Below are 14902 nucleotides of genomic sequence, written 5' to 3'. Positions count from 1 at the left end.
GTCCTGCCACGTGTCGGTGACGTAGTGGCACGTGATCTCGATGATGGGTCGTACGAAACGAGCGTGGTTGCAGCCCGGAGCATATACTGGGCCGAGGTGGCCCAAGTTTCAGTCCAGATTGGAGTTCGAAAATAACGCGCTGGGCCGGTTTTAACTGAAAATAATAATAATAATAATAATAATAATAATACCAACCGTTCTAAATGCATTTAGTTACGAAATTAGTACTCGAAATTTTAAATTTGAATTCTAAATTGTTCTATTGCTAACGAGCTATTATTGAACGAGATTGCTCAAAAGCAAGGGTGAAAGTGAAGGGAGTACTACGATCATAACCCACAGCTGGATGGCTGTAATCACCAGCTAACAGTGTGTGTCCTAAGCTTATAGGGTCCACTGGGTAGCGCAGTCGCAAGACCCATCCGGGGTGGCTCCTTGAAGTTGGGGGATCCAACCCCACTTGGTGCAACGGTGCATCGTAAATTGGGGGTCTTATCGCCCGCTCTTCTAAGTTGTTCCCGGATTCGGTTGCTTGATTTTGGGCTGGGTATGGGTTAGGGGGCATCTTCCGGGCCTTCCTTGCATAAACTTGTCACGTCTTCCTTCTAGTTACCTTGTTAACATTCATGATTTCATCCGTTGTAGGTTAAGAGGATCAGCTCTGTTTTGCTGTTCCAATGCACGTGAAGGTCATAATGATAATCCAAAAGAACCAGCAATTTAACCAAACCGCTAAGCAAAAGCAAATGGAAATGATCAAATAACTGCAGACAAAGCTCCAAGAGGCCCAGCCAAAAGTTGTACGCACTTTCGGATCCATAAGATCCTCACTGCTGTGTATGCACAAACATCACGAATCTGGGCACCACCAGCCCGTGGTTGTTTCCATTCTACAAAAGTGAACCCAAACCATATCAATCTGTTTTTACATCACACTGTGTACTAGCTACAGGGTTGGCGACTGTTCGAACCGGAATGATAGGTATCGACTCCCACCACTCCCTCAACCTCCTGTTCCCTTGCGAACTGGGCTTGGACTTCACCACCATAGAATTTGCAACAAAGCAATACAAGGTTAATCCCATTAAGATGTACTTGAATGGGACTGCTCCTAGTAGAATCGCAAATCCTGCCATCGCCAACATTGCCGCATTGGTGTGCTGCCGAGACCGGAAAAGATTTAAAAAAAAAAAAAAAAAAAAAAAAAAAAAAAAAAAGTTACGTCAAATGCTGCTACTCAAATTCAAGTGTTAACATGAAAGTGTTGCTCCCGAGCCAAATTATTAGTCTTCAGAGCACTGTCTGATGCTCTACTCAAACAATCTGGACCAAATTATGTCGGATGAATGCAAAAGTGAAAAGGATGTATAAGCTGTTGCAAGTACCTTCGGGGCCCTTGAGACCATTACTGACCAGAGCTTCAGAATTGTGATGTTTGCTTTCTTAACTAATTCTTGCAAATTTTTCAGGCCATGCTGAGCTTCAACTATACTTTCCATTGTTGTTTTATCCGTCGAAGTATCAACGACCATCTCTCCGCATCTCTCTCCAATTCTTTTCCATCTGGCCCAAAGCATCACTCCATCTGCCGCCATCAAGAATGCTGCTAGTGCATAACCGACCCATTCTCTGTTTTTTAGAGGCCAAACACACAAATTATACTTCATTGGAAAAGTCATCTTTTGCGCTTCATGACTGTGAATACTTACTTGTATATGATGACCAAAGTCATTGCAAGAATAATAATTGTGATCGGTGGCCTCTCCCAAGAAATTGTACTTTGGATCCAGTTTAGCATGTTCTTAAGCGGGCTAAGTAGACCCTACATGAGAAATGACACAAGAGTTGCAGAACAATTGGCGGAAGAAAGCAGAAAATTATAGCAACAAAAAATAGAGTAAATTAGCTAACAGTAAATTACCATTAGAACAAGAAGGCTATCACTGATCCCTTCCTCTCTCATCTCCTCAACGGTTGCTTTAGCAGCTCTCACCTCCATTGCCTCCTCTCTTACCTGATCAATAGTCATCTCTAGGGCAGCCAAAGAGTCCGCATGGCTTCTTGCTTGTTCTTCAAACCCTTCTTTCATCTCGATACTAGCGGCTATAGGATGAGACATGTTTAAACTCTTCAATATAGAGGTTGCACTACAAGGAGTTATCTTTGTCGTTAGCTTCACACTATTAGCTAATTGTTCCAACACATAATCCCCCTTAGGCTGGTCCTCATAGAGGGTGAATATCAAGAAATTGGTGGGGGCTGGCGGCGAGATCCTTAGCATCTCCCTCGCTGCGTGGAGTCTTAAGACTCCCAAGGTGGTCCTTGAGTTCACTTCCCATGCTTGCACCGCCGATTCTATGTTGAATTTAGATACGAAGTGGTGTAGTAAGGTTACTTCCTTTACTAAAGTAAGCCAATGATCACGCCTTGTTGAGCTAGTCATCTCAGGGAACTCTAAGACAAGGTTTTGTAAATATAGAACGAATTTATTCGCTAGTTTAACAAGGAAAAAATAATTATACAATTCTTTGGCCCACATATCTAAACATTCATCATAATTTTAGAATTAAAGTATCTTACAGCTGAGAGGACTCGTATACTATAGCTTTATCAAATAAAGGAGCACCCCAAGGTCCCGTTGAAGCTGCTTTGACTTGATGATCCACTCCAGCTTTTGATAGGTCAACTTTTAAAGCAGGTTCATAGGATATTACTCCCGACGCCTCGAAGTACAATGCCTTATTGGTTAGAGAGAGTCTACCTGATCAAATGATGGCTGAAATTTAATTTTATTGTTAATTCTATGGATCAGAAACTCAAATTGCTAAACTAATAAATTGTTTTCATGTACCTGATAGTTCTAACTAATTGACACATCAAAAAATGTGCAAGAAGGAGAAGGAAACAAAAAGGAAAAAAAAAAATAACTACAAGCAATGTGACCTGGCCAACTGGATGCTCCGATATGGCGCACAACTCTTTGTGTTCTGGCAGTCCCTTCTACGTGCAAGATGAACTCATCTTCCGCGAGTTGACAGCCAGTTGGTGTTGATTGTTTCTGCAGGTACCTAACACACCTAAAAGCACATGGCCATAACTATGTTAAGGTTAAAACGTGTTCTATCAATTGTACTGATTGGTATTTGTTGTTTCTCCAGGTACTCAGCGCATGACGGTAACTGTGTTAAGTTTAAAACATGTTCTATAAATTGTACCGTACTAGATGGAGACACTTTAGGTCGTCAAATGTAGTATTCGCAGAAAAGCAGGAGTATGTCTAAACTGTTTTTGTTCTACCTCATAAGAAGCACATACTTCTGTTTATTTTCATTGCAGGCTATAAACTTTGAACTAGTTAATCAATTTTTCCTAACATAGTATCGTATTCTGCTAACAAAAAAATTAGGTAACAGCAGAAGAGGTGAATTACTTGTCAATTTCTTTCAAGAACTTATCATAGGCAGGGAAATGAAGCCGGTGAGCAGTGGACGCCGTAAGGGTTTCAAAAGTGAACCGCGCATTAACGACATCCGAAGGTAACGGAAGTATCGACCCAAACCATAAATATGCATCTTCTCCGATGCTTGGCTCTTCGTTGACCTAGAGCACCAAGCTTCAATTTGAAAGCATTCTACAGCACAAAGTCCTTCGAGATCATTCTGTACTAATTAGTGTAACAGAATGTTCCCCCGGAAGGATCATGAGGTGTTATAGTTTTTTGAGTTTACTTACAAGGAGAGGCATGATATCCGAATAAAAGAGGGAAATATCGTCTTCCATATCTCCTTCGTTTACTTGCAGAGGTTCTTTCGTATCTTCTTTCTCCTTTGCAATGCTCTCCTGCAATGGCGAGTAAAAAAAAAAAAAAAAAGAGATAAGCGAGCTCATACGAGAGCAACTCTCTGACTAGAAAACTAAATGCTATAAGATCGGAGCATTTCTCTTCGCCCACAAGAAAGAAAAAGAAAAAAATGTTAGACTGAATTAAGGAGGGCCGATATGCGAACCGAATGAGGCTCTTCATCAGTTAAGGGTGCACCGGGCCTCTCCCAAGCCAGCATCATATCATAAGTGAATCGGCTAAAAGAACCATCAGTGATCTTCTCCCCAAGGTCAGAAGATAGAATCTCAAGTGCTTTAAGGCTGCAGAACTCCACTAGTCTTCGCGAGTAGTTGTCTACACCGGGCTTAAAGCTCATCTCAAACTCCGCCGCCAGGGCATCTACAGAAGCATCCAGGGTCCTGAAAAGTTTCAAGTCAGCCCCTCTGATAGAATTATAAAGAAAGATCGGACACCGATCAACCAAAAAAAAAAAAAAAGTTGATGCATATTGCTACAAAATTGGATGGTCGTGCATTGCATTATGTTGTCAGGCAGTTTGGCATGAATGAGGACAACAACATACTTGTGTTGGCAACTTTGGAGCCAAGCTCTTGAGCTACTACATCCAGTACATGGATCCGAAATACTAATTGTTGACGTCAACTAATCTAAAGAACTAAGATGAGTTCATTCATGCTTTTAAGGTTTCTTAAGGAGAAATGTATGCTTTTTTTCGTTCAAATTAACTAAGTTCTTTTTTTTTTTTCCGGAGAACAAAAAGAAGATTACTGATCTGAAAGTTTCTGTTCTCTTGCTCAATCAACTGAGTGAAGAAACACAAGACCATTGCTGCGATTTAATGGCGTTCCAGTAGTTTTTTATATCCATCGTTCATTTTTTTTTTTCCCCATGAAAAAAGAAACGAGAGACCCAACCACCCAGCCTATACGAATTTTCAATAGTTTTCCTTTTGAGCATTAGCTACCTGTCGTAAATGACGGAAATTAAGCAATATCACGCAGTGAAATGATAAAAGAGTCAAAAATCATGCGCACTGAAAAACTAGCTAGGGACCTAAATAGCAGCCGACAAAATGCTAGTGCATGACCACAAAAGGACCCTATAAGAGATCATCACAGAAAAGAAGCAGTCCTTTTTCTTTTTTTTATCTTTTTAACTGTCTCTAAATTGGAGTGTTTATAACTCTTGTTATATTCTCAAAAAAAAAAACAAGAGGGAAAAAAAAAAAAAACAGAGTTAATGGGTATATGCATATACTGAGCGCATCTTTGAAGCACGTCGTTGGCAATGGCGGATAGGTGCTTCCTCATTGCGTCTTCCCCAGGCCACTCACCTTCGCGGCGTACGTGCACCTTTTTTCTTTCTTTTTTTTTTTTTTTACACTCCCCGGGGAAGGGTGTTTTTAGATGGGGTTCGTTGAGAGGACTCCCCATTGTAGCGTGGCATGCGATCGACGTGTCGTAGTTCATGCGGCTACGCGTGGCGAGTAAACTACACTTGTTCCTCGTCTGAGGCTCTGCGTCCGCAGCTGTGCATGCAGGAGGAGGAGAGGGTCAGGGGGCCCGATCAGCTGTCCATCCGCGAATAAGCTACGCGCCAAGTCAAACGTGGGCCCCACAAAGCAGCGCCACAATGAAGGATGACGTGGAGCCAGAGGGCCATCTGGTTATTGTAGGCTATCCTGGGGGGCAGAATCGGAACGGACCGTAGAAAGCGACGAGACGAGGAAGGGCAGGCCCCCCTCCCCCCCCCCACTCTGACTCCGGTGGTCTCGACGGCTGGCCCCGTCGGGTTTCGAAGCAAAGCGCCGAAGGGAAGCGGGGAGTGCTGGGAGTCGGCGATGCAGTCCACCTCCCTGCCACTCAGCATTGTAAAGATTTTTTTTTTATTTTTTATTTCTTTTTCTGTTTTGTTCTTTGATAAGCAAGTTCTGAGAAATCTTCTCGATGCCTTTATCCTTATGATTTTCTCGCTTTTTTTTTTTCCTTTCTTATTATATCGCTCTTCTCTGCTCTGATGCTTTTATACAGTTGAAAATTTTCCAAATGAATTTTGTGGGTTTTGTTTTCGGTGATCAAAATAATTGGTTTTAAAAAACAAAAAAACAAAAAAAACAAAATTGAGTGGAAACCCTAGTACATGTAGTTCTCTCTTTGAAGTTTAACCCTGGCATGTTTCCCCCCCCGAACCCTCTGTTTCGCAATGCCAAATTGCCCGCATTTGTATATGCAGCCATTGTGGGGTTCGGTCCAACAATGGCTGAATAGCTTCACTTATTTAAGAAAACTAGTTGAGAACAAAGAGAGGAGGGAGGGGCCCACTCTCGCTGTCTCCCACCCTCTCTTGCGTAGTAAAAGTTTCATTGGCAGCGAACTAAATCTTGTTTGACTGAATAGTTCGCTTAAAAAACCTTAATTATATCTAAATTTTGTATGCAAATTATTTTGAAGTCTCCATAAATAATGCAATACGAACGAGTTGCTTGATATCTTGTTATTTTTTGATCAACATGGACGGGGAAATTTACAACAATTCTACAGGAATGCGATACGACAGGTAGGAGTTTTATTCATGAGCTGCATTATAGAATTTACTGTGTTCATTGGTCTTCCATGGCATGTTCATTTTGACCCGGGAGGGTTGATTAAACCTCTAGTAAATCTATATTGGCAAAAGAAATCCTACTGCATGACGGAGTGGACTTGATTGATTTGAGTTTCAATTGTAAATTACATTTTTTTCCCCCCTCTGAGAAGCTGACTCGTCCAAGAAGATAAATGACTGAATTACTAGCATGGCAATTATGACTCATATCATAGGAAGCAAAAAGAAAAAAGAAAAATCAAAGTGAAAGCACCGTAAGAGCCTGATAGGTGTGCCCAGTAGTAGTAGAAAATGGATTTCTGCACTGTTTCCAAACCTTTTATTTGCAACAAGTGCCTAAATCTCAGTGCTATTTTTCCAGCAGCACAACTAATATGCTCAGGTGACTTGCAGAAGTGTTTGGTTCTGCAATTATCACAAATCCACCCAGTATGCTTCAAAGCTCTGAAATCCACGCAAAAAATTTCTCTGTTTCTATTTTCACCATACATCTTTCTGGATATCTCATCTGCACTGCCGCTTATTGAAATTTCTACTTGATAGCAACTTTGTCAACAACGCCCTCAATCTCCTAAAGCCAGCCCCAGGCTTTAAAACTCCTGTCCTCCCTTTGCTTTGACCATCTGAGCACCTCGTAATTTCCCCATCAGAGCACCACCCCCCGTACGTGAACTGTTCATTCTTTCTGCGAAGGAGCTCCCTATCTATCTTGTCAAGGACTGGGTCATTCTTCTTGAATTTCCTTGCAAATGCTGCGCTGCTCAGAATCATCCTCCTGTAGTCCTTCATTCCCAGGGTTAGAGGGTGCTGCTTTGGTGGATTGTCCCACATGATATAATGGAGATCGTGGTTCACCGTTGTGTTTTTATAGTAATTTGAGTTGCAAATTACTGTCTGAAAGTAGCCCTCTGGCGATGAGATGAAGTTGGTGTAATAGAGGAGAAGGGTCCTTGGTAGGTTGTCCCAGCCCAAAACGCAGTATTCCGCAAAAGATCTCGAAAGCACGGTCCAAGCAGAGCCTGATAGCAATAGTCGCAATAGTTAAATCTAAGCTGAGCTTGTAAAACAAATATATAATCAAATCAATTGTGTATTGTTTTTCTTTTGGCCTTAAAGTTCTTGTTGATTTGAGAAAAGTAGATAAAATTTTTTTTGCTCCATCGTTTGTTTGTCGGTAGGATTAGTACACTGCACTTAAAGCTAATATCTATCTGAACTGCCGACACATTTTCAAATCAATTCATTGTACAGCACACAAGCATGCACACCTGCTGGTAACTAGTAGCTTGGGAGGTGTGCTGAACTGCTTTTAATATACTAAAACAGGTCCTAGATCGGAAGAGAACAGGGTGCATCCTTTGCATTAGTAAAGGCCATGGCAGGAGCAGACAACTATCTTGGTAGAGCAAGCTTTATTAGTTAGTACGTGGCAAAACTAAAATTTGGATAAGCAGAGGTAGATATTCACTTGGTTTTGTCTGTAGGCTACCTTCACTACCTTAATCTAATTTTCAGTATGCTTGACGTTTGCTCTTCAGATGCTGTGAATAGCTTCAGATCAATACGGCAAGGTTAAGCATTGTTCTTTTTTTAAGATTTGTTTGGTTTCGTTATCTACATTTATCTGAAACCTAATGTCCTTTCTGTAAGATGTGTTTGATTTGGTTACCTGCATTTATCTGAAACCTAATGTTCAACAACAATACTGCACATCCCCCATGAATAATGTCTAATGAAGTCCTAATCTTCGTCAGAGTTATATTAAACCAAAAACCTATATTTCAGTTTGTTTTCCTGCTAAATTCTTGAATTGAATCACAAGTATATTATCTGCCTAGGATATAAGCATAACAAGCACCTTAATATAGCATGTGCTTTTAGTCAACAATCCAAATTTTGTTTCATACAGACTCTTAAAAATGAAGAAAGAAATGTTTCAAGCAGACTAACTGGTTTGAAATTCCTTTTTTCTTAGCTATTGTTGAGAAGTGTGTCTTGATTGGCTAGAAAACCCATATCGGAATGTAAACTTAAAAAGAGTCTGGTGTAAATGCTGCTGTGTATTAGTCCCTTTACTGTGCTTTTGTAGGATTCAACACTTTTGATTCTCAGTGAGTTTTATTCTCGTTAACCTATTTGCAGTCAGTGACTTCTCCCTGGCAGACCTGGAATTATTAGAACCACATTGACTAGTCCGGTAAGACACGAGGGTTTATATGATAATATATTGAAAAACATGAGATGCATTGAGAGGGTCTCCTTTTCCAGTATAACTAATAGAAAACACTAAAGAGCAGTACTTACACGGTAATCTTTCTTTCAGAGTCTTAGTAGATATATATTAATAAAAATTGGCAACCCCTAATAGCATAAAAACACACTCGGCTCGCAAAAGGAGCCTTGAAGAATTCCTGACATGTTGGAACTTGGGAGCCATCCTTACTGAGTATTACTATGTGTTTACGACGGTCTCATCGCGAAATGTGAGCATCATGATTTATGTGGTATTTCTTACCACATAGTTGAGATATCTACGAAGAAAAACAGAAATGTATGGTTTTCACTTGCAAACCTGTGTAGAGCTTGAAAGCAGTGGGCAGGCTCCTCTTCTGGGTAGACCGGATGATCTCCGACTTGTTGAGACTGTAGAGCGCAGGGTCTATGATGATTGGCCTTGCCCTTTTTCTTCTGAGAAACTAAGAATTCCAACCATCAGCAAATGAATCAAAGCCTCCTCAAACCCAAAATACTAAACAGTGAAAACAAAAAAAGAAGGGGACATGAACATGTCCTTACATTTTCCAACCCAAGTGGCTTGTGTGCTCCACGAAGCTGAGATCTCTAGGCAGGTTGGAGAAGGCCGTTATTAGATCTACACAAAATGGTCCGGAAAAAGATTACAGTGCGAGTGTGCAAATTAGGCAAGGTCGGTTATTCGGAGATTTTGAATCTTACCATCTTGAGTGATCAACGGGTAGTCGGAGGCGCTGAGGTTTATGAACCAATCCCATTGGCACCTCCTGAGAAGGATTGAGAGGCCATGGAGAGTGGTGGAGAGCATGCTGGGGCCCCTGTAGGTGACGAGGTTCGACTTGTGTACAATCCAAACGTTGCCTATTAGGGAAAATGTGGGGTGGTCGGAGACGAATTGGGTAAGGAGGTGCCGCTCCTCAGGCGTTGCCTCGAGGTCGAGGTGGAGAAGGTAGTAGTTGGCGGGATGGTAGATCGCCGTCAGGGTGCGCTTTAGCCTATTGACATCGCCTTTGGAGGCGGAGATGAGGTAGGCAAAGCTGACCGGGTACGGTTTCTCGGGTCGCCCGGAAGAGTTGGAGTGGTTGCTAGATTGGAATATAGAGAAGGGTAGGACTGACGGAATGAAGAGGAGGGAGAGCAGGAATGTGGTGAAGATGAAGGAGATCATCAGTTCTTTGATGCCCATATTGGAGTGTGATCAGAAGGGGATTAAGCAGAATGAATTTAGATGTCGGGGGAGATGAGAAAGAGAACCTAATTAAGGGAGGTAAGAATATGAATCTCGTGCTTGTGGAAAGAGAGCAGCCTACAGACAAGACATTGGGAAGTAAAAGAAATGTTTTCCCATGTCTTTGATTGGGCTAGAGAACAGAGGCTGTGCCAGAGAAGAGAGGTTGGGCTAGAGAACGGAGGTGGTAATTTGGCATTAAGTCGGGGAATTTTCTTGTCACAAATGGCTAGCACAATGGTTACAGATTCTTGATTTCTGTTTCAGTTTCTTCTCCCTTCCCTCTGAGAGAGAGAGAGAGAGAGAGAGAGAGAGAGAGAGAGAGAGAGGTGGGCAAGGAGGTGCTCGCTTGTCATGAGATCTCGTAAGCTTCAGAATGGATGACTCGTTAGCTGCGGTGGTGATGAAATGAGTAAAGTAATCAAACCTTTCCCAGGAAAACAAGAGGTAGAGAACTTTCCCAAACAAATTGTGCCTGTGCGTGTGTGTGTGTGTGTGTGTGAGAGAGAGAGAGAGAGAGAGAGAGAGAGAGAGAGAGAGAGAGAGAGAGAGAGATCTACTGGCACTAGTAGGAGAAAAGTAGTTATCAGTAAGGGTAGTAGTTTAAGGTGATGGTGATTGGACTCTTCCCATGATGGCAAGGGATAGAAAGATTAGATCTGGTTCCTTCCTTGGAAGGGAGGACTACGCATGGCAGGTCACCTCGCTTTGTTTTGGACGGTACATGAACCCTCCAACTAATCGACCTACATGCTAATTCTTATCCTGCTTCAAAAGGGTCTATATTTAAAACCCTCCTGTCCAGTAAAACTGTAAAAGTAGCCTATGCGTGAGAAAAGATGCTCATTAGTAGTTCCGAGAGTAATGATAGGCTTAATTTTATGAGGGAAAGAGTAAAAAAGTATGGTAGTGTTCCAATTGCTCAACTAGGAATTCTTTCTTTTACTGTTTACCTTCTTTCTTGTACTAGGAATTCTTTCTTTTACTTTTGCTAGTGCATTTAAGTATTAGCAGTACCAGGAGAGAGTAAACAAATATTAAAAGGTACATAAATGATTGTAACCACACAGGTACGTGCTATGCAATGCAATGCAATGCAATGGGTAGACTCAATCAATCAGAACGAACTCATCTGTAAACTATCCATACTAATGATAGCATCTATTTACCAACCGTCCCTAGTCCGAGTGGCAAAGGATTTGATGTTTGGTATCCGAGATTTTAAGTTAAAATTCTAGTTGATTCGCATTTCTATCTAAGTTTATTTCTAAATAAAATAAACGAAGCGGGTAACATTTTACCTATCTCTCTCTCAAAAAAAAAAAAAAAAATAATAGCATCTATTCCTACCATCCAAATCATTTAATCTATATAAGGTTATGGAAAACTGGTTTTTTTCTTTCTGATTCAGAGTGGAAGTCAGCTTTCAGTTTAGTATGTGGATTGTGGAAATAGAATATATAAGAATTTAAAACCTGAAGTTAAGACCTGTAGAGAATGCTAGCATTGTTTTGACTAGTCCTAGTAGTATATACAATAACAACTTTCCCTCAAAATATCCTATAATAATTTTTCTCTGCAGTTGACTGGCCGTCCTGAGTGCAAGTGGCAAAAATTTCAACAATTGATACTCAAGATTTCATATTCGAAATATAATTATTTTATATTTTCATCTAAGTTCATTTTTTAAAAAAAAAGAGCTAAGAAGAATCTTATTTCAGCTTCCCTCTACACTAGAAAGTTTCATTTCAGGGAAATCCGCAGTGACGAAGGGTGGCAATGGCAATTTGGGCCGGACCTGTTTTGAGCGGTTCCTGATCCAAAATTGAACTTTTGAAGGATTCATCTGGGCCTCGATGGATTGGGCCAGCTTGTGGTCCGAGCCCCCCACTCTTAGTCAGGTTCCACGAGTGGGCCTGAATCGGGGCCGTATTTGTGGCGTACTTGGCCCATTAATTTGGACCCTGCGCCGACGTCATATGCTAATCCGTTCGTGGGAATCCAATAATAATGACATAAAATATTCCAAGTTTGCTAATATATATTGTCATATAGATGAATGAGCCAAATTATTGCCGTGAACCGAGCCCCCGTAGGCCATGAGACTAATAAGTTAAATACGTGTGTACGGATCTTACCATTCGCTGCTTACGTGCTAGAGGGAACAGGTTAGGGTAGGGCTGTAGGGCAGGGTATGGGGTAGGGCTTTTGCGATAGAACCAACTACAATCCCAACCAACTTTGGCTGCATTAATTCAAGTCACGCCAAAGTTGAGCGGCGCATACTCCAAACGCATGCGTCAAATTTGCAGGAACAAGACTAGAATTAACTAACGGAGACGGTAATCAAACAAAATAGTCGCTTGAACATGGAACGCTTAATTCCTAGAGTAAATAAAATCCAAGCCATTATATTTATATATATATATATATATATATATATATATATATATATATATATATATATATATATATATATATATATATATATATATATATAGAGTTAGGNGGGACCACCATCATCCTAACCATACATCTCATGAATCAATGGTTAAAAATTTATGAGTACAAGGGAGTCTATACTCATAAGAGTATAGTGCCCCAGTCTATATATATATATATATATATAGTAGGGTTACTGTGCAATTAGAAGTACAACAGTCCTTATATTCCTAAGTTTCTAACCATCCATCAATTTTGATGGGTGATTAGGATAAAAGAGAAAAGAGAAATTGAAAATAAATATAAAGAGAAGAGAATTGAGACACCCATTTTTTTTTTTCTCAATTTTTCTTCTTTTTTTTATCCTAACCATTCATCAAAATTGATGTATGGTTAGGAACTTAGGAACATATAGGTTACTGTGCTCCTAATAGTACAGTAGCCCCGCTATATATATATATATATATATATATATATATATATATATATATATATATATATATATAAAATTTATTGTTTAGCCTATAAGTTCGTGTCCACGGGCCCTAAAGTAACTTTCCGTCCGGCTTCCTACTGGCATGCGCAGAGGTTTGAGGGAACTAAATTATTAACAATCGCAGTGTCCTTTTTCCTCATTATATTAAAAAAAATGAAAAAAAAAGAACAACGCACCATGTCCTCCTTTCTCACATTTTTTACTGTACACCGTGCGCCATTATATGGTTCGATATGTACGTAGCACGACCCATGGGGAGCCTCCGACGAACGTTGAGATGGTGTCATGAGTTGAATCTTAACGTTAGCACCAACGGCAGATTTGGTTGCCTCAATGCCAGTGGTGAACACACCCAGTAGTACCTAAACCTTATTTGTTTGTCATACATATTAATTATCGTCTACTAACTTAAAATACAATGCATTTCTCTACACTAGATACTTCCTTTGCCTCTACATTGTTTCCTTATTGAGAAGAAGATTATGGGAATAAAGAAACAAGTTAAAAACCTTTTACGGCACCTACCTGACCAAACCATTCTATTAATGTTCCATTGTCTACATGCATTGATTGTTATTGGATAATACATAATATAAATCCTATTAACCAAATGGTGGTGGCGATTCTTTAAAGAACCACGTCTGCAATGGGGGAAGCTGGTAATTGCACTATATTACACCAGAAGAAGGCCGTTACATGAGGGAGGGGCTTTCAGGGCTTACTCTCAGTGGTGGAGAAGCGTGATGACTAGTCGTGAGGTATTTAAATGTGGCATTTTGTATGGGCTCGGCAATGGGCAAAACATTAGAATGTGGACTGACATTTGGATTGATGAAATCCCTCTGAGCACTCGGTTCCCTCGATTATTTACCAGAGTCGTGAACAACGGGGTTATGATCTCACAATGCTGGAATGAATGAGGGTGGAGATGGCGTTTCATTCTCAGAGGTAGCTCTATGTCCTCCGACAGGGATGTGCGCCAACAGATCATGTCGCTCAAAGACCTTTTGCAGCATTATAGTCCGACCGATTCACAGGACTTAACTATGTGGCGATGGACTTCCAACCGATTATTCACAGTTAAATCCCTGTATGAGTTCACAACGGATGCCTGTCAGCAAGTAACAACCTACGATAAACTATGGAAATTGAAAATTCCGGTCAAAATCAAAATCTTCATCTGGATCGTACTCCGCAAGAGATTACTTACCGCCGACAGACTGATACGTAGAGGGTGCCCAGTGAATGAGAACTGCATCTTCTGTGCGGTCGCACCTGAGAATTGCGACCACCTGTTCAGGGACCGTGTTTTTGTCAGATACCTTCAAATTAGCGTTAAAGGAGCGGGGACAAGCGATCTAGACACTGGGGATGCTAAACAACTTTGGACTGAGATTGCTGAATCCACCATTGCCGGGCAGAGGGAAAAAAGGCTCACATGTTTGGCAGCAATCTGGTGGGTGGTCTGGACGGAGCGCAACAAGATAATCTTCGGCGAGGGCTCCCCCAACGCTACTACTGCAATTGGTCGTGTTGCTTCGTTCATGGAGGCGTGGACCAAAGCGCTTGACCCTTGATCGTCGGTGTCCGGGCATTCCTGCCGCTTTTCCTTCGTCTTCTTTCTGCGTGATCGCATCCTTGTTTTGTCTTCCTATTGTTGTTTTCTTTTGTTGCGTTTCTTTTGTTTTGTTTTGTTGCGTTTCTTTTGTTGCGTTTCTCCGGTTCCTTTAGGAGGCCCTAGCTGTCTCTACATTGTACGCTAAATTCATTTTGCTTAATGAATGAAGTATGTAGCTTGCTACCTCTTTCTCAAAAAAAAAAAAAATCTATTAGTATTTAACTAACTAAATTTTATTGTAAGACTTTATTAAAAAACTCTAGGCATGCTTAAATCACCGCGATCTGCTAATGCAGCAACCAGTATAGGAGGCACAAGGAATAAAATCCGAAACCGGAAAAAGCATGGGCTGGTACATGATACTACAAGTACAAAGTTAATATATATTCCTTATAGAATATACATCTTATATTCACT

The 14902-nt window shown here is 40.8% G+C and overlaps 2 protein-coding genes across 2 annotated transcripts; both read right to left on the bottom strand.

Annotated features, from left to right (window-relative positions):
* Window positions 754-6395, bottom strand: LOC109721600. Its single transcript, XM_020249293.1, is given in 10 exon segments — window positions 754-1160; window positions 1386-1629; window positions 1710-1822; window positions 1922-2469; window positions 2576-2761; window positions 2944-3077; window positions 3431-3600; window positions 3733-3840; window positions 4008-4242; window positions 5102-6395. Coding segments are annotated over 10 exon segments (2196 nt in total). The 5' UTR covers window positions 5314-6395; the 3' UTR covers window positions 754-914.
* On the bottom strand, window positions 6534-10457 carry LOC109721598 (beta-glucuronosyltransferase GlcAT14B-like). Its single transcript, XM_020249290.1, has 4 exons — window positions 9404-10457; window positions 9245-9320; window positions 9021-9136; window positions 6534-7467 (listed from the first exon to the last, which is right to left on the bottom strand). The coding sequence occupies exons 1-4, from the start codon at window positions 9885-9887 to the stop codon at window positions 6953-6955; spliced, it is 1191 nt and encodes a 396-aa protein (XP_020104879.1). The 5' UTR covers window positions 9888-10457; the 3' UTR covers window positions 6534-6952.

The sequence above is a fragment of the Ananas comosus genome, linkage group 15 (assembly GCF_001540865.1).
Source record: "Ananas comosus cultivar F153 linkage group 15, ASM154086v1, whole genome shotgun sequence".
NCBI lineage: Eukaryota > Viridiplantae > Streptophyta > Magnoliopsida > Poales > Bromeliaceae > Ananas > Ananas comosus.
This window is presented reverse-complemented; position numbering and strand designations above follow the sequence as displayed.

Excerpts from the sequence above, each read along its gene's own strand:
- LOC109721598 (XM_020249290.1), bottom strand. The coding sequence starts at position 9,887 with ATGGGCATCAAAGAACTGATGATCTCCTTCATCTTCACCACATTCCTG. Across the intron at positions 9,137-9,244 it reads AGCCACTTGGGTTGGAAAAT|AAGAAAAAGGGCAAGGCCAA; the intron begins GTAAGGACATGT and ends TTAGTTTCTCAG. Across the intron at positions 7,468-9,020 it reads TGCTTTCAAGCTCTACACAG|GCTCTGCTTGGACCGTGCTT; the intron begins GTTTGCAAGTGA and ends TATTGCTATCAG.